This window comes from Chroicocephalus ridibundus, chromosome 8, assembly GCF_963924245.1.
Source record: "Chroicocephalus ridibundus chromosome 8, bChrRid1.1, whole genome shotgun sequence".
NCBI lineage: Eukaryota > Metazoa > Chordata > Aves > Charadriiformes > Laridae > Chroicocephalus > Chroicocephalus ridibundus.
In genome coordinates, this window is record NC_086291.1 from 34,684,847 (window position 1) to 34,705,449 (window position 20,603).

General features: G+C 48.1%; 1 protein-coding gene across 3 annotated transcripts in view; it reads right to left on the reverse strand.

Moving 5' to 3' along the window:
- RASAL2 (RAS protein activator like 2) overlaps positions 1 to 4,893 on the reverse strand; it is a 191,423-nt gene extending 186,530 nt beyond the window's left edge. For all 3 annotated transcript variants that reach the window (XM_063342805.1, XM_063342808.1, XM_063342807.1), the window contains exon 1: positions 4,528 to 4,893. In XM_063342805.1, coding sequence (XP_063198875.1) covers positions 4,528 to 4,690 — 163 coding nt within the window. In that variant the 5' untranslated portion in view covers positions 4,691 to 4,893. The remainder of the gene's footprint in view (positions 1 to 4,527) is intronic.
- Positions 4,894 to 20,603: the final 15,710 nt, after the last annotated feature.

Below are 20,603 nucleotides of genomic sequence, written 5' to 3' on the forward strand. Positions count from 1 at the left end.
CCGGCAGCATGAGCAGGGCTGGAAGGAGAGGATTTGCTGACAAGATGCCATACATTATGGCCTGTTGGTGCTCGTTCAAAAAGAAATAGTTTGGAAATGGATAATCTTTGCATTTTTAGGTACAACTGCAAGCAGAGGAAGAAGAGAAGAAAAGAAAAAAAGGAAAGAAAGAAAAAAAAAAGAAAAAAGGTATCAAGCTACCTACAAAGCTATAGCAAGGCAGGCTCTACCTACAAAGCCGTAGTGAGGCAGACTGTAAAGAACCAGAAAACCCTGGGAACAGATTTGGACTCACTGATATAAGAGTTGAGCAAGGTAGAAAACGGATTGCTGGAATGGGTAACTCACAGAAATTGGGCTTTTTGGACTGGATTTCACATGATTAGGAGTCACTTCTGTTCAGTGCTCAAGCTACAGCTATTTTTTAATCTCCACATGACAGTACATGCCTTACCGTGGCTTCAGCCCTGAGCATGAGCCTAATATTTTCTGAGGCCCAATACTTAAAAGCCTGGAACTCAGGTTTCAGGCAGCCAAGAGACGTTTCTGTCTGGTTGCACGGGGTCTAGGGCTTTTTCTGGAGTCAGAGCCAGCAAAGCTCTGTCTGTAGATCTGTCTGTATCCATAAAAAAGGATGGAGCCCTTCAAGCTTGTGTTTGAAGAGCCTTCTCTTTCTGCCAGGAGAAGGGGGATGAGAGGGCTTATTCCGGCAGACTTCTCGCAGGATTACAGGACAAGGTGATGAAAAAGTCCACAGCTGATCTGCGCTAGAGCTTGTACAACCACTGTCGTCTTTTAGCACCATGGCTAAAAGAGAAAGACATTTCCTAGTCCAGATAAGGCCCCAGAGCAGCAATGTCCATTTGCAGGATGAACATCCAAGAAAGAACAGCTTCTTCCCTGTGCTATTTTCTACATATTTCAGCAACTCCTATTTTGAAATTAATCATTTTAGCGCATGAGCATTTGCGGTGAGCTTAAAGCAGGTACACGAGAAACTAATTTGACAACCACCAGCTACCGAAGTGTAAAACGTGTTTAGATACAGACTGTAAGTCAGGCAAAATCCGATTCTGCCCCCATCACATGCAAAATTTAACACCAATGCTGATATGCTAGCTTTATAATTCTTTGCTGCAAAATGCATGGATGTTCAATCAGTCACACCAGGCAATACAATTGCTCTGTTTTCACAGTTAGCACTGTGAATGCTGTAAATGCAGTTATTCCCCCGCCTCCTCCCCCCAAAATCTGTTTCAAAGAGCAGAGAAAAAGATCTTGAAACTCTGCTTTCAGAAGTCAGTTATCCCTTTTACAGAGGGGAAAAAAATATCATAGCATTAATTCAGGCAAGACAATCTCTTACCTCTTACCCATTACACACATGCCGTGAGTCTGAAAGGAAGCCATCATCCAGAACACATGTTGATACATATTTTACAGAAACAATAGTTGTGTGTCAAAACTAGTTCTTGGAAACATCATGTAACAACATTCACATGATTTGTGTTTCACGAGCAATTACACCTATCACTCCGACAAGCAAATTTGCTGTTCCTGTTCACTATTCAAACATCAGATTAGAAGAAACTGCTTACATTACAAACACTGTCCTTCAGTAAGGAAATTGTATTTCCATGGTTTGATAATGTCCTTGCTAATTCACTTAACTGGAAGCTGACAAACCTCCAGAACACAGAATGAAAAAGCTACACTTTAACTACTGCAGCTAACGCAGGAAATGCAAAAATACCCAGACTATAATTTAGATCTCATCGTGAAGTCAGACAAGACCTCAGTGTCACACTGAAATCACATCCCTGACATTGTAAAGTCCTACTGTATTCACATCACTGTCATACTGCTGGCAAGCCACAGAGACCAGTAATGATGGTACTTCACTACTTTGTTCTTTTCTCTTGTGCTTACAGATGAAGTTTTACAGGCCCTGCAACTGGACGAGCTCCCCTCATGCCAGTAATTACCTCCTTGGATAGAGACGAAATGGATGGCACACCACTGCAGAACAGAGAGGTACAGAAATAAGACAGTTATCTTTAAGTGTCTGCCGAACTCCTCTTCTTTAAAATAAGTGTTTCCACTACTTGAGACACTTTTCAGAGAGTGATTTGGAACAAGTCCCCAACACAGTGGTACACCTTCATAAAAACAGGTGGAAAAGAAATTCTATAACATCAAAAACCGCATTTCTTGCCACGCTAGAAAATGCTTCTCCGCTTTTCATATGCTAGATATTCCTTCCCTCCCCCAGCCATTCATGGCGAAATAATTAGTCTTAGTGTTCTCATTGTTTATCAGACAATACAGACAATAAGGCTAAGCTTTCTGCTCCTGTTTTCTTTCCCTGTGCTGCTGTGGTTCCTCAAACAACTGTGCAAGGCTTTACTTTTAATCCTATAAATAACACTTGTCACTCATAGGTTTGTAACCCATATTTAGTTGTGCACAAACATGGCACAGTTTCAGCTTGATTCATTGTCCACAAACTTCTCCAGATGTGCTCATGCAAGCAAAAAAAGGCTAATAAGCAGGAGGAAATAAACAAATACTAGCTAATCCGATTGCAATTTCGTAGGGAAGGAGAAAAGACACTACCACATCATATTCTTTATGAGGGAGAGAGATAATGAGTTGTTTTTAAACACAGACTAGGAATAATTAGTTATTGTCCTTGGGCTACAAGATGTATTTTTACATGCTTGAAGTCTATGCTGATTTTTATAGCCTGCGAGCTAGCTGCTCTGTCACAGGGATTTTTTTCACATTTATCTACATTTTAGTGTCAGGCTACAAACACATCACAACATATGACATGACTTTATCAACAAGCAATGTTTTTCACTGTGGCTAATTTTGAAACCACATTCCTGCTTCCACTCATACAAGATATAACCTTGGGTAACAATCAGATAGGCTGGTGCCAGACATCCTCTTCTTAAGTACATTCTCATTTTACCTTTGGAAAGTATTCTAAACAAACAAACAATTTGAAGGCAATCTGCTTTATTGGGAGCTCCCCCTGACAACAGCAAGGAGATTTTTTTAGAAGGCTGCATTTTATAGTCTCAGCATTAGACTGAGAGTAACAAAAGAAAGCCACACAAGAAGCAGCAAGCTAGACACGGTGGAAACTACTAAAAATCCCAAACTTCTATTACAATTAATTGCACTAAGCATAACTTCGCTCATTGATGCGCCAGACAAAAAGCAGACAGACAACCTCATCCCACTGCACCAGCTTTTCAAGCTTCCAAAATAAACACAAAGGTCTTTGAACAGACTGTGCTCTCCAGAAAACCTGCAGCCTGATCTTCCTCATTTGATAAGTGCACAGGCTATTGCTGGTGGTACTCACAATAATTAACTGCCATCAGCCAAGAAAACCAGTAGAGTTCTTGGAGATAACTTATTTATATCATCTTTGTTTTTCAGGAATAATGCAGCCAGTAACAGTTAAATGATACGGGTAACAGAGAGCATTTGCTTCTAGTTTTACAGGCTAGGGAAAACCTGGAGAATCTCTTTGGGATTCTGGACAGGGGTGGAAGAAGACAGGGGCAGCCAGCAGCCTGACACGACCTGAGGTAAAAAAGTACCAATAAAAGAAAGTGTTTTTACAGATTCTACATAATATTAGGCAACAGTAACATAGTAACTGCACATGCAAACACCATAACTGCTGCCTTTTCGAGGATGGACCAACAAATTTGTTACAGGAGGGAAAACAAGATACCGTCTGCAGTGATCTTCACTCTGCAACGTGGGAGTAATTATCGTTAGATTACCAAGACAAACAAGAGGAAAAGACATGGAAAAGATAAAACAGAATTTCCACTATTTAGGTGCCGATAGAGAGATTAAGCCTGACTGCTTTTCAGTTGGGACCCTAAACAAACCAAAGCCCGGTCACATAAATCAAGCTAGTTTTAAAAGGTTACATACCAGGGAGAGTTTGAGAAAGAAGGGGAAACAACACCGGGTCCTGTACGCGGCCCAGATTTTAACATCCTTTTTATAAATAAGAAAGGTGCCAATTTTAGGTGCCAACACGCATCAGTAAGACGGGACCCACCATATCAGCACCTCCCAGGCCTTCAGTATCTCATTAATACTAATCAGAGCCGGCGCTGGCAGGCGGCGGGAGCTCAGCCCTGCCCGCACTCGCATCCTGTACTTGACTCCCGGCGACACAAAAGGTTTCGACGGGGATCCCCGGCCTGATAACGCCGCGGGTGCCGGCTCCAGCATCTCAGCATCCCGGCTGGGGGGTACTGGCGGGGCTGCCAGGACGCGGGGTGCGGCTGAACCCGGCGCTCCAAAGGGGCGGGGGGATTAAGGAGACTCGGGGAATTGGGAGCTTCGGCAGCAGGAGGAAAAAAAAGGGGGAGGGAAAAAGTTAGGGCCGTGAAGTTTTCCGCCGCTTCCAACCTGACGCCGGCAACGGGGCCCGGCCCGGCCCGGCCCTGCGCGGGGCCCGGTCCCGCCCCCCCCCCGGCGCCCCCTCACCGTAGACGCGGACCCAGCCCTGCTGCTGGCAGACCGACTCCAGCAGGACGCGGTCCAGCGCGCCGCCCGCCGCCGCCTCCAGCTCCTCCGAGCCCAGCTCCGGTTCCGCCAACGCCTCCGCCGCCCAGGCCGCCGGCTCGCCCGCCGCGGGGGGCGCCTCCATGCTGAGGCGGGGGGGACGACTAGGCGCCGCCGGCCGCGCCGCGCCTCGCTTCGCTTCGCCTCAGTGCGCGCCGCGGCGCGGCTCCATCCCTCCCTCCCTTCCCCGCCCCCTGCGTCAGCGCGGGAGGAGGCGGCGGCCGCTGCCCGCCCGCTCCAGCACCCGGCGGCGGCGGCGGCCCCGCCGCGCCCTCAGCGCCGGCGGCATCCCCGGCCAACAGGCGCGAGCAGTGGCGGGCCGAGCGTCCGGGGCAGGCGGTGGACGGCGGGGCTCGGCCAGGCCAGAGTAATCGCCCGCCGAGGCGGCGAGCCGGGACCCCCGCTCCCCGCCCCTGCCCTGAGGGAGAGGCGGGCGATGGCGGGCGGCGCTGCCGGCCCTTCGTTCCCTCTGGGGCGCGGGCAGCGCTCTCCCCAGGCGCCCCCGCTCGGGACCGCTTCCCCACGCGGGGCTTCTCGCCGTGGCCCCCGAGGGGTTTCAAAATGGCCCCCGAGGGGTTGCCTCTCAGGCCCGGCAGGCCGGCCCCGCCGCACGGCTTCAGCTGCCCGGCAGGAGCCAGCCCGCCAGGGGAGGCGGGAAAGGCGGCGGGAAGCGGAGTTTGTGGCTTGACAGAAGCATCCCCAAGAAGTAAAAATCGGGGGATAATCCCTGCTCGGGGGGTATATGGCACATGCATCTCACAGCGTGCCTTTCTCTGACCTGCTAGTAACAGCGCAGGAATCTGAAAATGATGGGTTTAGACTCAAAAAGCAGTATAAGATGGGGTTCCCTGGGTTTTGTCAGTGTTCACGTTGTGCTTGGGAGCGTGCCTAGTTGAGACTGTTAAATCTTTTATGCATTACACTGTCGCTCTCTTTCAGGTACACGGAAAGGAGACGTGCTGGAAAGGAGGGCAACTGGCTTGATTAAGTTTTAGGGGGTTTGTTTCCTGGATGCCTATTTGCTGATCTCCATGATTACACAAAGTTTTAATTTTTCCATCAAAGTTCTCATCGCTTGAGGTGCATGTTCTTAAAAATCTAGAATAAAGTATCTGAATATAGCATGCATCCCACAGTGTCTTTTAAATCACGGTATTGTATCTTCAGTTTTCAGGGAGGATGGGCAAAGGGGTTCAGCTTGCTTTGTGTTCCTTCCCTGTAATCTCTTGGTCTGAGTCCGTGCCTATCCATGATCAATAGAACTGGGTAGATTCATCCAACCATGTAGATTCAGCGATTATCTCCATGGTGCATAGAGGATTTAGCGAATCGGCCATCTCCTCAACATTTCTCACTGAAATCAAAAGCTTAGCATGGGCTGTTGTCTACGGGCCCATCTCTGTACACAGCTTCTGCATTAGTACAAAGGGGCTAGCATTTTTTTCTTTATTGAAATAGTTGTTGAATTAGCGTGGACCTATAGCAGTTATACTGCCACAAAGCTGCTTTAAACTAGGTACAACTCCCCCACTTCCTATGTCAACTTGTTTTATTTTGCACTACAACAGAATAAGAGGGTTCACACAGCGAGAAGAGCAATAACTTCCCTCTGAAAGGGCCATAACTCTCTAAGCTCTGCAGGTTGCGATCAGCTGCCCGAAACCAAAGGTTTGTCTTAGGAGTTCCCACAAGTTTCTCTTGGGAATGGAGGACTTGCAGAGTGACAGCGAATGATGTCCTCCTGAACCAACTGGGTTGGAGTATCCTTATACCCTATGGTATAGTTGCGTCTGTGATGGAAGATGTATTAACTATTTCAATGGAGAAAAACAAGTCCTGCCAGCCCTATGATTAATTGATGAAACCTCGTTTCCTGTGGGTTTCTATCTCCTGCTTGACTGAGAGCTTGACCTGAATCTTCCCCTACAATTGGGTCATTCTCTACCCAGTTGGGAACCCTGTTTTCTGAAACGGGTTGAGTTCGCATTGCAGTTTTTCCATTGTGTGGTGGGAATACGTGCCCTGCTGTGATTTCCAAGCTGAGTTCGAAAGCAAAGAAACCTCCTCCTTCAAAATGTTCAGTTGTTTTGTGATTGGCAGAACCAGTGTAGCCCAGTTTCCTACAGGTTCATGCCTCAGCGTAGATCGCCTGGTATCTAGCTGAGGGTGGACACGCTCGGCGGAGAGGCTTGTAGGATCGCCCTTTTTTACCTTGCTGCCAATTTTCATTATTCCTGCAGGGATTTAATTAGCTCTTGGACCTTTATCCTTCTGTTTGTTTTGTTTGAAACAGACCAGTGAGTTCGACACTTCTTGAGGTTGTAGGAGATGAGACACAGGATCAGGGAAAAGAGAGATTGTGTGAGCTTGATGGTGTCAGCTTCAATTGTCTGGGAAATAAAAATTTTAAAATTACCTTTATAACCAAGACGAGTTAAACCAGGCTGAAATCTGGTGAGGATTCATCCCTCCATCAGTGTGGCAGGCATGGGGTGATTCTGCACAGTTCTGTGCAGCCGGGACACCCAGTAACCTCTCCTGGCTCCTGCCCACCCCAAAACATGCTCTGTGTCATGGTTTCCAAAGGACTGGGAGCTGAGGGTGTGCGGGCTACTCCTTCCAGAGCAGACATCTGCATAAATTGCCATAATAATACCATAAAACAGTAGGAAAACCAATTTTTCCCTCCTACGTTCTCTCTACCTCTCTGCATTCCCACTGCTGCTGATAACAACATACATATTCTCCAGGCTTATCAATTAGTGGCCACAACCCAATAAATTCTTGGAGGTTCTCCCCTCCTGCTCACCCTGCAGCCCTCTTCTTGCCGTCAGCCTCCCAGAGACTTCTCCATCCCTCGCACAAGTACGGGGTCTTTACCTGCTGCTGCTGCAGGGAGCTTGCACAAAAAAGGGAAAAGGATCTGGCGTGTTGCGAGGGAAGGATGTGGCTGCTGAGCTACTGCCAAAAGGGGAATAGTGGAGTTTTAAAATGCTGCCACACAATCCTGGGACGACAATTACGCAGGAGCAGCGCAAGACACCAGCAACTGGTTCCCGTCAAGTGAGGACTGGTTGTATCTGCAAGTATGATCAAGCCATCCTAACAGCAAGGTCTGGAACGACTGGATAGTGAAGTTTCTCAAATTCACGCAGTAGCAGAAAACAAAATCCATCCTCCCGCCTTTATTTGTGGGGTTTGGTGCAATGTGAACATTTGATAAAGAGCAGGGATGACTGAAATAGGAAGGCTGGTTTTGCAGGCGTGACAGTAGCAAAAATAGACGTATTTTATAAATAAAGATGTCCTGGAAATCAGAGAGTCCCGAGTATCATGCTCATCGGCTCAGCTGTTCTGGCTGGGGGTCTTCTCCGCCAGTAACGCACAGGGGATTTGTGCAGGCATAAATGTGCAGTAATATAAGCACATGCATGAAATTCCCTTCGTATAAAACAGCCCCATTAGTTGATCTACTCGTGACTGTCACGTTAACCCACAAGCTCTAGTTAAATTAGGGCTGGAGGTTTACTCCGAATAGGTTAAATCAAAGGGTTTGGAGAGAGCTGCATAGGTATTTCCATTAAGCCAAAGACTGTATGTGTTGTAGAAGAAATTGAACTACATCAGTCTGACTTGAGAAAATAAATCTTACAAGCTGACCTTCTTCCAGGAGAATGAACTTGCGTCTTCAGGAGCGAGCAAGTCTCACTTCAGTGATCTTATCTCAAAAAAAGGCGATAATAAAATGAGAAGAGATGTGAAGGAGGGTGGTAAGGATAGTGGAAGCGATGGGATAGATACGATATGAGGAGGAAAGACTAGAAAAATGAAGAGGCTCCAGTTTGGAAGAACAAAACCTTGGAGCAAGCAAAGACAGAGAAGTCTGAAGAGGTCAGAGAGGTCTGGTATGGACCTGGAATTATTTTTCCCTGTTTCTCGCAACACGAGAGTGAAGGAGCTTGGAGAGAAATGTTCAGAAGCCGGGTCTAGAGCAGACAAAAGGAAGTACTTTTTCACACAACACATAATTACATTGTGGAACTTATTGCCACAGGATGTCACGGAGGCCAAAAGTATAAATGAATTCAAAAAAAAGGATTAGACAAATTCATGCAACCTCCGGCTCAGGAAGTCTCTCAACTGCTGATTACCGAGAGCCGGGAGGGTATGCCGGAGGAAGGATCACTTTATACTCTCCCTCTTCCGATATCCCTTCCTAAGCATCTGCAGCTGGCCACGGCCAGGCGCTGGTTATTGCCCAAAGTGCACGTTTATTCTTAGCCAGCCTGGCAATGCTTAAATCCTCCTGGTAACTCCCTATGGATGGAGCCTTAGGGACCAGAGGCGTCTCCCGGCCAGATATGGGACTCACCCCTAATTTTGTTACCTCCAGCCCAACACGGTCCCAGCAAAGTCCATTGTGGCCACTCTTTGCTGAGTTAGGCTGATGTAATTGAAGCCAGATTGAGCCCTGAAACCTTCAGAGAGACTTTTCCGCTTTCCCTGCCCCTGGGACTAAGCACTGAAATCTCCGTGCTAAAACCCTCTTTGAACGGGGATGGCAGATAATGCGCAAACTGATTAAAAAAACCCCAGTGCTGGGGAAAGTTAAATATTAAAGAGCCAAGGCCCAGTTTTAACTGCTGCTGCCGTCCCTCCTTCATCTCATGCCAACTGCCTCCAGGATACATGTGCTGACACTGAATTTCTACCTCAAAAAAGCGGCTGCAGCATGGGCTTTAAACTCAGGCCCTTAATGCCAAGATAGGAAGCAGAAAAATAGAACAAAGGCAGCGAGGGGCTCCTCTGGCTCGCACCTACTCCGGTCATCCCCGATCCATCCCTGCAGCACCACGGGGAGGCTACCCCAGCACCCCCTGCCCCAGCAAGGCATTTTGCTCCTCTGGTGTTTCCTTTAACTTCCCAACATTAGTAGTCTAAAATGTTTTGCTGCCTGCTTACCCCTGTTGTAACTAAACTATAATTCTCACTAGTGGAGAAGAGGGATTTCAGAGAAACATCTGGTCTCGTTTCATCAGGATAACAGCTCTGTCTCTATTTATACACACGCCAGGATCGTTGTAGCTCTCAGCTGTTCTTCGCTCGACATCTCCTTTCAAGCTGCCGTGTCCCACTCCGTTGGGGCAGGCAACGGGTCAAGGCCAGCCTGCTGCAACGTGAAACAGAAACCGGTCCTAAAAATGGGGACTTGTGAGAACTTGTCCTCTCAACACTTGGCGCTCGCTGTCTGCCGGGCTCATGACAATGTGCCTCCATGGACGGGGTTGCTCCTGTCCTTCCATCCTGGTGGAGAGAAAATGGGGAAAACCCGTCCGACTGGGAAAATAATAGCAATTTGCTCAGTAATCCCAGAGATTTTGCTAGTCAGGGATGAGGCCTGCAATGAGCCAGTCTCATCGGTCTGAATAAGCCAACCTCGATAGTCATAATTTTCCTTTGAAATTCAGAGGAAAATTCAAACCATTGAGAAGAGACCGGCTGGCCCTGGCTTTTCTCTACAAGGTGTTAACGAATAAGCTGTGACCCTGCAGAGACATGGGAGGGTCAGAGACTCCGCTTGGGAAGGTGGCATGTCCTACTTAATTCACTGCGGTGGGAAAAATCCGCTCTGCTGCCTCCACTCCAGCGCTCACAAGACATCACATCGCATTCGGCGTGTTTAAAAACCCCTCAAGTCAAACAGCTGAGTACCTGGAAAATTACCAGACCACACGTTCAGAAGCGCAAGTCGCTGTATAAAATGAACACTCATCTCCGGAATGATGATGGTGTGTAGGTCGGCATTAATCGTCTCAAGAAAGTCTACCCCACTGCCCTGCTTTTCCCTCAAATGGGCTGTTCCTCTCCTCCCATCCCAATCCACTTCTAGCCCTGCATGCCCCTGGAACGTGGCTATTTTAGCATCACTTCCTCTCCCCACTTCAGGAGATCTGGACTGTTTATTAATTATTTTCTGATACACAGCTACGAAAGCAGGAGCCACTCGGAGACACAGATTTTTGTAACCCAAATGAGACCAGCGTTTTCAGATGCTACTATTGATTGTGCTGAGGTTGCAAACTCCCTGGAGCAGGATTGAATTTCACCCTGCATTTGTACCGTCTGATGGGATCCTGCCCCTTCAATATACTACTTCAAAACACTATTCTCAGCATTGACCTGAGGTTGCGTAGATCAATATTTGTTTACTCAGCTCAGGTCTAATTTTCATGCCTGCTTGGTAATCCAAGTTCGCCTGAATGCAACAGAAAGGGCCACTCCTGCCTATTGCATGAACCAGGCGGAAACGTGCACCCTTCCTGAAACATCACCCTTTAGGAGCAACTCTTGAGAAGGGAAATGTGACTTTGTCTTGGGAGAACATGGTCCAAATATAAATCCTGGTGATTCTGTGGACGCTTTGGGGTGGAGACGTGACCATTTGAGCCCTTGTGCACTCTTCACTTCCATGACTCTTCTGTTTGGGAAACATTTATTTATTTTTTCTCATTTAGGATGTTTCTCATGTCCCTTTGCAGCATGCTGAGTACCTTTGCAAAATGTGTAAGAAATGCACCAAACCGGCCAATTTCTGTCCAATTGCTGAGAAATGTTCTCTCACCCTGAGCAAAACTACGCAAAGGAGACTAAGGGAGCAGTCTGAGATAACAGCACCTTATCCTGCCAACAGGATGCTCTTACAGTGAAATCCGTCTTCATCCCATCCCATCCCCTTTATGAAAAGCGAATGTGAAGGCATGCACAGCACTGCACATCTTTTTTCCCCTCACGTGGGATTTGGGGAGGAGGGGAGTGAAGAAAGTCTGGTGCTGGAATACCAAGTTCTGATTTTGGATAGCTTTTCTTTGAGCCTTGGGGTGTGAGGATTGGACATGAAGCTCGAGGAACGGCTGGACGTGGCCAGACCTGAAGTCTGATCAAAGGCACTTACAAGTTGGTGCAGGGCCCTTGTTAAAGAAGGTGGAGGTTCCTCTCTGTCTGCTGGAGATGCTCAAATCCTCTGCTCTGCCAACACGTCCCCTCGCCTTGCAGGTCAGGAATATCCAGACGCAAAAAATCCTTCAGCTTGTCAAAAGCAGTCATCTGGCTTTAAAGCCCAAGTGACTTTTTTTTTTTTTTTAAATTTCTCTTTTTAATACTGGCTGCCTGTCTGCTGCTGCCCTTACTTTAAAACAAAAAATAACCAGCCTCCAGCAACCTTCAGAACAGATCTGTAAAACTCTTCAACTGACTCTAACAAGCAAAGGCAAGACTGTGACAGACCTGCCAGCTTTCTCTTCGTGGATTGGATCATCTTCAGGGAGTGCAGGGCTGGCATCTAAAAATGTAGCCTTTGAACTGGTCCTTTTTTTTTTTTGTGATAAAGCTGGTCCCTGGGACACTGGGGAGATGACGACAGCAGATGCTGTGATGACTCAGTGCAGAGGAGGCTGTGGGATGGACATGGGGTCAGTGAAAGGGTACATTTACTGGACTGTGCTCGGCCAAAATGGTTTGGGTTTTATCTTTGAGCAAGAAATGAGGCTGACAAGGAAGGAATGATTTCTTTGTCCCTGTTTTTCGTGTTAGACTCCAGGTTAGATGACTTGGCTTAAACTTTGAGGAAAAGAATAATCACTAGATTTATCTACATCTCGAGGAACACAGACTTCTTTCTCTGGGCTGCCTATATTATTAATTTATCCAGCTTCCCTCTCCTGTATTTTTGTTCTGTGTTGCCCAAACAGATGGGTTCCCTTCCTTTGCTATTGTGAGTGGAGACAGATGCAAATAAATAGGCACTTGTGCTCTGTTGTGTGGTTACCTAGAGAGGCTGTTGTTTGCAAACAAAGGCTGTAGCAGGACACAAATAACCTCATTTGGTGTAGCCTGGAGATGCACTTCATCAAAAATACTGCTGTGGGGTCCCCCATGCTGCCCTTCAGTGTTTATCATTGGAGCCGAGTGTGGCGGTGGTGGCAGCATCCGCCAAAGCAGAACTGATCAAGAGCACTGTAAGATGCTGACATTTCAGAATAAAGGAGGAGCAAAATGTACAAGCTCTCTTCCTCTCCCCTCCCAGTTCTCTAACCTATTGTTCCTTTAGATGTCTGAATAAATAAAGGTGAAAACACTGCTCCGGAGCACAAGGCAGCCATTTCGTAACAGCTCACGTATAGGAAAATACAAGGTCCAGCTTTCTCCCCTGTCCTGTGAGCAGACCCAGAGGGTTGATACACGTTGCCTTGCACCACAAACAGTAGCTGCTTGTGGTTTTACAGGGGCTGGATGCCAGCTGGGGGAATTTCCTGGTGGGCCACATGGAAGCAGCGGCTGTGGCTGCCAGCTCTGAAAGCCAAGTCCAGCCCTACCTCCCACAGGGCGGGCACCTGCAAAGCTGCTGGGATGGAGAAGCATCTCTGCCTTTTACCTGTGAACTTCCTGGGAGCAGAGCCTGCCCCATAGGGTTGACGGCCATTGTGGGTCCTCGTCCAGGACTAGGCATCGTGATAACACGAATAAGATACCAACGTAGCTGTTGTAGACTCAGTCCCTGTTAAAAATGCAGAGATCATTAAAACTACATGCCCATGCTTGTCTTGGCTCAAGCTGCATTTAAAATAAAATGTAGGATTCCCAGAGTTGGTTCGTACAAACAAAACTGAGTCTCAGAGCAAGAATTGCCCTGTGGTGGAAAATAGCTGTGTGGTGCTGCTCACAGCAGCCCTTCAGCCCAAAGAGTGCAACCGGGGTTTAGGTTTGCAAGGAGGAGATTTGGGACACTGGAGTGGTCCAGAGACAGACTGAAAAGCCTAAAAATGTCTCAGGCACTTCAGAAGAAACACCTGAACAAAAAATCCCTCCACTGAACACAAGGTTATAACCACATGACAATAACAACAGCCACAACCAGAGCAACGATGGGAGCTTGGCTTTTCTGAGCAGTGTTCTCTCCTGAGGAGAGGGTCCAGGCTTCCTTGGTTACCACATGAGCCTCAGGTCTCAATCCCTCTGCCTTTGTTTTGCCTGCCAGAGTCTCTGCAAGGATTTTGGCCCTCTCTTCCACTAAGTGTTAGTACTTGGGTATTTATTTTAAGAGATGGGCAGCAATATCCCTCCAGGAGTCATACCTGGAGTCATACCTGCTGCTCTTGTGTGGCATTTGGGGCATTAGATGTTCCACCTCAGTTATTTAAAAGTGTCCCAGGAGAAAAATACTGCCATTTCCTTTCTGCTTTTCCAGGAATAAAGCATACATTTGGAGCGCAGATGACAACAGTGCCACCCGTACCGGGGGGAGAGACTCCTGAAGGTGTTGAGCAGACAGGAGCAACGCTCAGTGGCTGCAGCACAGGGAGAAGGCAAGCGGTGTGGGATGGTACCATTTTTACAGTCCCTATTCTGCTCTTAATTACAAGCTTAAGTGATGGCTAATAAAGATGATCCAAAACAAATAAATTGAGCTGCTGCTCTAATTAAGAGGCTTTTGCTGCATGCAATGAGCCAGACCCATCTGTGTCATAGTTCAGCCGAAGCCAGGAGGGTTCCACGAGGGATTCATTTGAATTGCATCTGAACTGCTTCAAGGAGGAAAATGCAGCACTGACCATCTTGTTTCCTACACTGCTAGCCAAGAAACATTGGTCCGTTCCCCAGATAGTCATCCTGGGCAGAGGCAGAGTCATTCACATACATTTCAGTGGATTGTATCTGCCTTTACAGCAAGTACATTAATACAAGATCTTCCATTGCTTACGGGAGGGAAGCTTTAAGCTGTTCGGAAGCAGCGATTGTTTTTCTGGGCAGATAATACTACACCAATAACACATCATGGCTGTGCCCCTGTTTTTTAACCAGCCCCGTACAGCAGAGACAAGAAGCAGTTACTACTGGATGTATGCTTATTTGATGGATGAAATTAGCTGACAGACTCCCCTTGGCAAATGGCAGCAAAAGGCTTTTTTAAGGCATCCACTTCATCTCGCAGGTAGGGGCTGATGCCTGAGAAGGGCAGATGCGAAGGACAGCATGCACGGAGAGGCCGTGACTGCCCTGCAGATATACAGCTTTAATTTCAGGAGCCTGAACTCCCAAACCGCAGCTAACATTCCTGCAAGCCTCCACTCTCCAGACGTGCCATGCCCAGTCATCTCTGCAGGTACAGTCCAAAATGTTTAGGGCTCCCTGTGCACAAACACAAATTTTTGCCTGAGAAATACTGAGCATCTGGGAGCTACATAGGGTATTTTTCCTCCCTCCTTTGTATTTTCCGTGGAAGAGCGTAGCCTCGGCACCATATCTTCTATGACCACAGCTGATATTTTAAAATCCTCTTGCCCCAGAACATGGTCCTTTTGCAGGACTCCAATCCAGGTTGTACATGACATCATCGAGGAACAACTGAGGGAGCTGGGTTTGTTTAGCCTGGAGAAGAGGAGGCTGAGGGGAGACCTTATCACACTCTACAACTACCTGAAAGGAGGCTGTAGAGAGATGGGGGCTGACCTCTTCTCCCTGGTGACAAGTCATAGGACGAGAGGAAACGGGTTCAAGTTACATCAGGGGAGGTTTAGATTGGATATTAGGAAACATTTCTTCACTGAAAGGGTTATTAAACATTGGAATAGGCTGCCCAGGGAGGTGGTGGATTCACCATCCCTGGAGGTATTAAAAAAAAGGGTAGATGTGGTACTTAGGGACACGGTTTAGAAGTGGCTTTTGTCAGGGTAGGTTAATGGTTGGACTCTATGATCTTAAATGTCCCTTCCAACCTCAGCAATTCTATGATTCTATGATGTTGTAACAACACGCCCCGGCATATCTGAATATGGTACCAGTGCTCAGCTTGAGCCTGCTCCCTTCTCCTTCATGTCACCATAACGCACCAGGGCTGCTGGTCATGACCCCAGGAAGAAAGGCACTCTCTCCCTAAACAATTAAAATACCATTTATTTGAGGTAATCCTAGAAGGAAAAAGGGGATAGCATAGAAAATCTCACATCTGTTCGAAGTTGGGGCACTCTATGTTGTGCAGCATCAGCTGGAACTCCCAATCAGGGCACAGCACCCTGCACAGATCCCATCCGCCAGGCCCATCGTTGACACTTTGGTCTTTAGAGCTCTCGCAGGATTTTATCAGAAGCAGCCACCTTTGTGCCTCATCCGAGGTGCCAAACAAAAGGGCAGTCACATGCAAACGTGCTGCTTCACTTGAAGATAACAAGGACACGCAGGTGGCATGATTGCCAGTGCCAAGTGGGAGCTGCCTCTGAAACAGCTAGCCAGCAAAGTTTACCCCATGCCAAGGGCTACCCATGGGCTGGACTGCCACGGCGCGTGTGCGGCACAGCACAGCCCTGTACCTTCACATGGTAACTGCTATGTGGACCAGTAACTGCTGGATGTACGGTAGTCTTCCTCTTAGGGTCACAACCATAACAAATAGCCACATTGATTCCTCCAAACCCAAATCTGTTGTCTCATACACCCTCCCCCACATGCATTCCCATCCGCCTTCCAGACAGAGAGTTATTATAAGATATTTCACACCAAGCAGCATTATTTTCTCTGAACATACTTTTCTCTGAAAATCATGCGCAAATGGCAGCGCAACTTTGCAGCAAGAGATCCCCCGAGGGGAAAGGATGAGCTTGTGGTTAAACCATGGGATGGAGAGTCAGCAGATTGAGTTTTCTCATCCCCTGGCTCTGTGAGCTTTGAACTCACCCCATGGCCCCTGCGTGGTTCAGGCATGTTCGTTTTCCCCATCTGGAAAACCCATGCGATGACACACTGCGATGGCAGCACGCAGCCATTTATAGCTGCTGGGAACCACCATGTGCTCCTGCGAAAGCACGCTCTTTCATGGCAAAAATTGAACCTTCAGGACACAAAATGCTCCTCTGCAAAGTTTTCCACTGGCGTGGTTCACTGGAGCAGTTCACTGGAGCTGTAAAGATCTACTTCGATATTTAAATATTTACCCAGCATTTAAATATTTACCCAATATTAAAAGCATCAGTCAGTGCTCAGTGCCCAGTCCCCTGGGGATGCACAGACACGTGGGTGGCCGTGCACCGGGGAGCTGTGCTGCAGGCCTGGATTGCCAGGGGCTGCAGCAACCCCGCTGCCTCCCCAGCTCTCTCGGGGTGGGATGGGGCACGGGGTGGACTGGGAGGCCCTGAGGCACTCTTTCTTTTTCCCCATCCATTCCTCTCTCCGCTTCTGCACCCACTCTCTCCCTGCCTGCAGCTCAGGCCCAGGCCAAGGCTTCCTTTGCTTCCCACCAAGCCCAACACTGAAGATCTTTGTTCCCGCACCGCCTTGCTGGAGCATCCCTGAGATCCTCCTTGGCTTTAGCTGGGAGGGCTTTATGAAACACTGCCCTGGTGGGAGGACAGTACAGTCTTACCTCCTGTGGGCTTTTGTGTTTCAGGATGGGCATCCTGGGACACGCCTCCCGGAGAGGAGGCGTTCAGGGCTATCAAGTCACACTGTGCACTGAGCTGGCAAAGCCCCTGGTCATGCTGGATGTCCCGTCCCCTCCTCTGCAGCCCCAGCCGGTACAGCGATCACTGCAAAAGCATGTGGTATTTGACAGATCCCCAAGAATAATCTAATACCCTTATACTGGGGAAGTAAATCAAGTCACATTCCTCGGGGGAGCTTGTACCTGCCCTGCCGGGTCTGCTCTCATCTCCAGGATCTTTTATTTCTCTGCTCCCCTCTTTCAGCTCCAATCATCTCCTGCTTCAGCACCTTCTTTCTCCTGCTGTCCTTGTCCCCTCTGCAAACACTACTGCCAGTGCAGCGGCCACCAGCTTCATGCACTGGAGAAAGCCCTGCTCTGGAAATTTGACAGTACCTCCAGCCCCCTCTCCACTTGTTCTGCCCTGTCCATTTGCACTGAACCTCTCCACAACACAAGGCCTGTCTCTTTTTGTAGTGTTTGGGCAACACCTTACAACAGCTTAAGCCTTCCAGATCAGCCCCTTAAACGCTACGTTAGCAAGAACAACAGAGCCACCTCTCCTCACTGATATATCTCCAGGCTCTTTACAGAGGAGAAGAGGGTCTTTGTCTCCCTTTTACAAGTGTGGACATGGAACTTACACAAGTGACTTGTCCAAGATCTCCAGGCAGAGAAGCAGCAGCAGAACTGGAAGATCCCCTAAGTCCCATCCTAGGGAAGTTGGCTAAGAACAGGACATACAGACAGAAAAAGGTTACGTGCAGGTTGCAAAATTTATAGAAAACAGAAGGAAAGAGGAAGGTTAAATCCCAGATGCAAGGCAGCGTGATGTTCAGATCTCACCCCCCTCTCACGTGTCGCTTGCAATATCTGCCATCCCAGTGTACGCCCCTACCGTGGTGATGGAGTGTTCAGTACATACTTGCCATGTCCTTGAAAGAGTCTAGCTCTGCAAAAGTGTGGGGTTTTTTCCTAATTATTTGCACTGGGGAAAGGGGATGACAACTTAAAATCCACAGAGCCTCACGTACCTGCACCACAGAAGTCTCTTGTGATGACCAACAGACTGAAAGAATAAGCGTCCGAAACTGAAGCATAGCACAATAGTTGCTCATCAATACATGCTGTCCATTTTCCACCAGGTCCCATGGGACAAAATCCCAGGGAAGAATCCACACAGCCACAGCAAAACTAGTCACTCTGCCCAGTTTCATCAGCTTGAGACTGTGACCCTACGACTTAGAGAGCAGCAGCAGTGTCTTTTGAGATGTGGGGCAGCAGGGTGGTCAGTGTGGCAACTGGAGAGATCAGGATTTGGTTATTCAGACTTTGCTGCGTACTCAGGATAGTGTCTCTAAAACCCTTCTGCTGCTGTGGGAGGGGAGGGGGGGTAATGTTTGTCACCTTCTCTCTTGCAGGTCCCAGTGGGTGTCTGTTACTGCAGGTTAAATTTTGCTGGTATCTTGGCCTGCCCGGGATTATATCAGGAAAACCATGCTGTTCCCTTCACTCCTGGTGGGAAGGTGGCTGATTTGCGCAGAAAATGTGAAGTGACTAAACCGAGATAAAGTATTAAATCCTCATTGGGTTAAGAGCTGGGAAATGAAAGCCACTGCAGGTAAAACAGAGGCTCATGTAAGGCATCTTCTCAGACCCAACAAGATCACCACTTTTTAACATCCTTTCTGAAAGTACTCAATATAAAGTATCCTGCATTTTCAAGGTAGCCTGCAAAGAGCACTCACGCTAGTCTGTGGAGAGCTACAGTAAACATTAAGCTTGCCAGAAAACCAAAGCATAGAGAGGTTTTGGGCAGGGGTGGATTCTTCTGTCCTAAGCCTGGGGCTCCTCAGTGCTGCAATAATTCACATAAACACGTGAGATGGCCTAGCATCATGGGCAGGGGTGCCAGCCTGTCGCTGGGCAGACATGCCACCCTGGCACCCTTCAGCCCGGCATGGACACAGGGACCGTACCCTACCTGAAGGCACATCCTCACTCCTGGCAGAAAGACCCTCTGGCCCTCAAGCCCCTCTGTCTTTCAAAGCGTGGGTGATGTTTACGTGGTCTTCCTCACACTAAGCTCTTCAGGCTGAGCCATCTCCTTTGGGTTTCCAGTTCAGGAGTGTGTGTGTTCAGGAGGCTTGCGCCTGGGTTACAATTCTGAAGTCCAAAGGTGTGAAAATACCTCCCTTCCTCGGCAAAAACGCACCGGTATTCCCAACGAACAGAAATCCCCACTTAGTTCAGCAAGCAGTTGGTGTCTGCTGGGCTGATGCTGCCATCTCCTGCCCACCCGGTGCTTTGCTGCCCAAAACTTCCCCAGCCCTTGGCCCAGGGACCTGCCCATGCGCAAGGTAAAGGGGAGAAGAAAAACGTAGGAATGTAAGAATTAACAATGGCCTCAGGGTCCCTCATAGGTCACAGTGAGTGGAGATCCAGATGTGTATCATCATGGAAGCCATCCTCTTAAAACATCCTGGTCGTGGATGCAAGTGAGAGGTGCTGAGCTCTGCCGGAATAAGGACAAGGCATAGGCTCCGTGTGAGGAATCACATTCGAAAAAATGAAGGGGGGTAAATACATGCAGTTCATGCACTTGCTAAGTGGACTGTTATTAGACACAGCTTGAGCTGTTCGTGGTTCTTCCTGAAAATGCAGGAAAATCAAATGTTTAATTCAGAGAGAACAGCAGGACTGCACGATTTCTCACCTGACACCCATGCAATAAGGTTTTTTTGGCAAGGATGCAGAGTAATTGGTGTGACTGGCACTAAAGCTATGGCAGTGGACTATGTTGTTGATCAGAAGGTAAGGATACAGAGCATTTATTTTCCAAAATGGCAAAAGCCTCTTTTCTCAGGGCTTTATTTCTGCTAGAGCTGCTGTCTCACAACTCTCTCATTACTTTTCCCCCCCCTTCCCTTAGCACCACTGGTAGAGTGGGATTCTCAGGGGAGTTTTTAACAGCTCGCTATTTGGAAAAGATGTAAAAACTGTTAAAACAAATCTTTTCACATACCGGTACCCCATCATGCGTCACAATGGGTTCAGTTCAGCAGAGTTGAATCCCTCCTTGGGATTACTTTTGTTGCAGGTCTTTCTATGCAGATCCCATGGCATCTCGTGCATCTCTCCTGATGGGGCTCTAGGGCAGCAGCTCTGTTTTGGGGGAACAGGGCCATACCGGCTCTGCCTTGTCTAGGACCCGTAGTGGGGGAATGTCCGTAACTCACTGGATTTTCAGTAGCAGCTGGAATGCCAAGTTCTCCGCTCCTCTGAAATATGGAAACATCACTAGACAAAGCTATAGAGATTAAGCAACTTCCTGATGTTCATACAGAGAGACAACAACAGAGGTGGGGACAGCCTGCAGAAATCACGTCGACACCGTGATTTGTGCAATCCTCCTCCTCCTGCCCCACAGCGGAGGCAATTACACCGTCTGTCTGAATGGTACAGCAGTGACATTTTCTCTATAGCTTGTAGTTAATGTACTTCTGCTTGTAAAGTCATCCGGCAAACG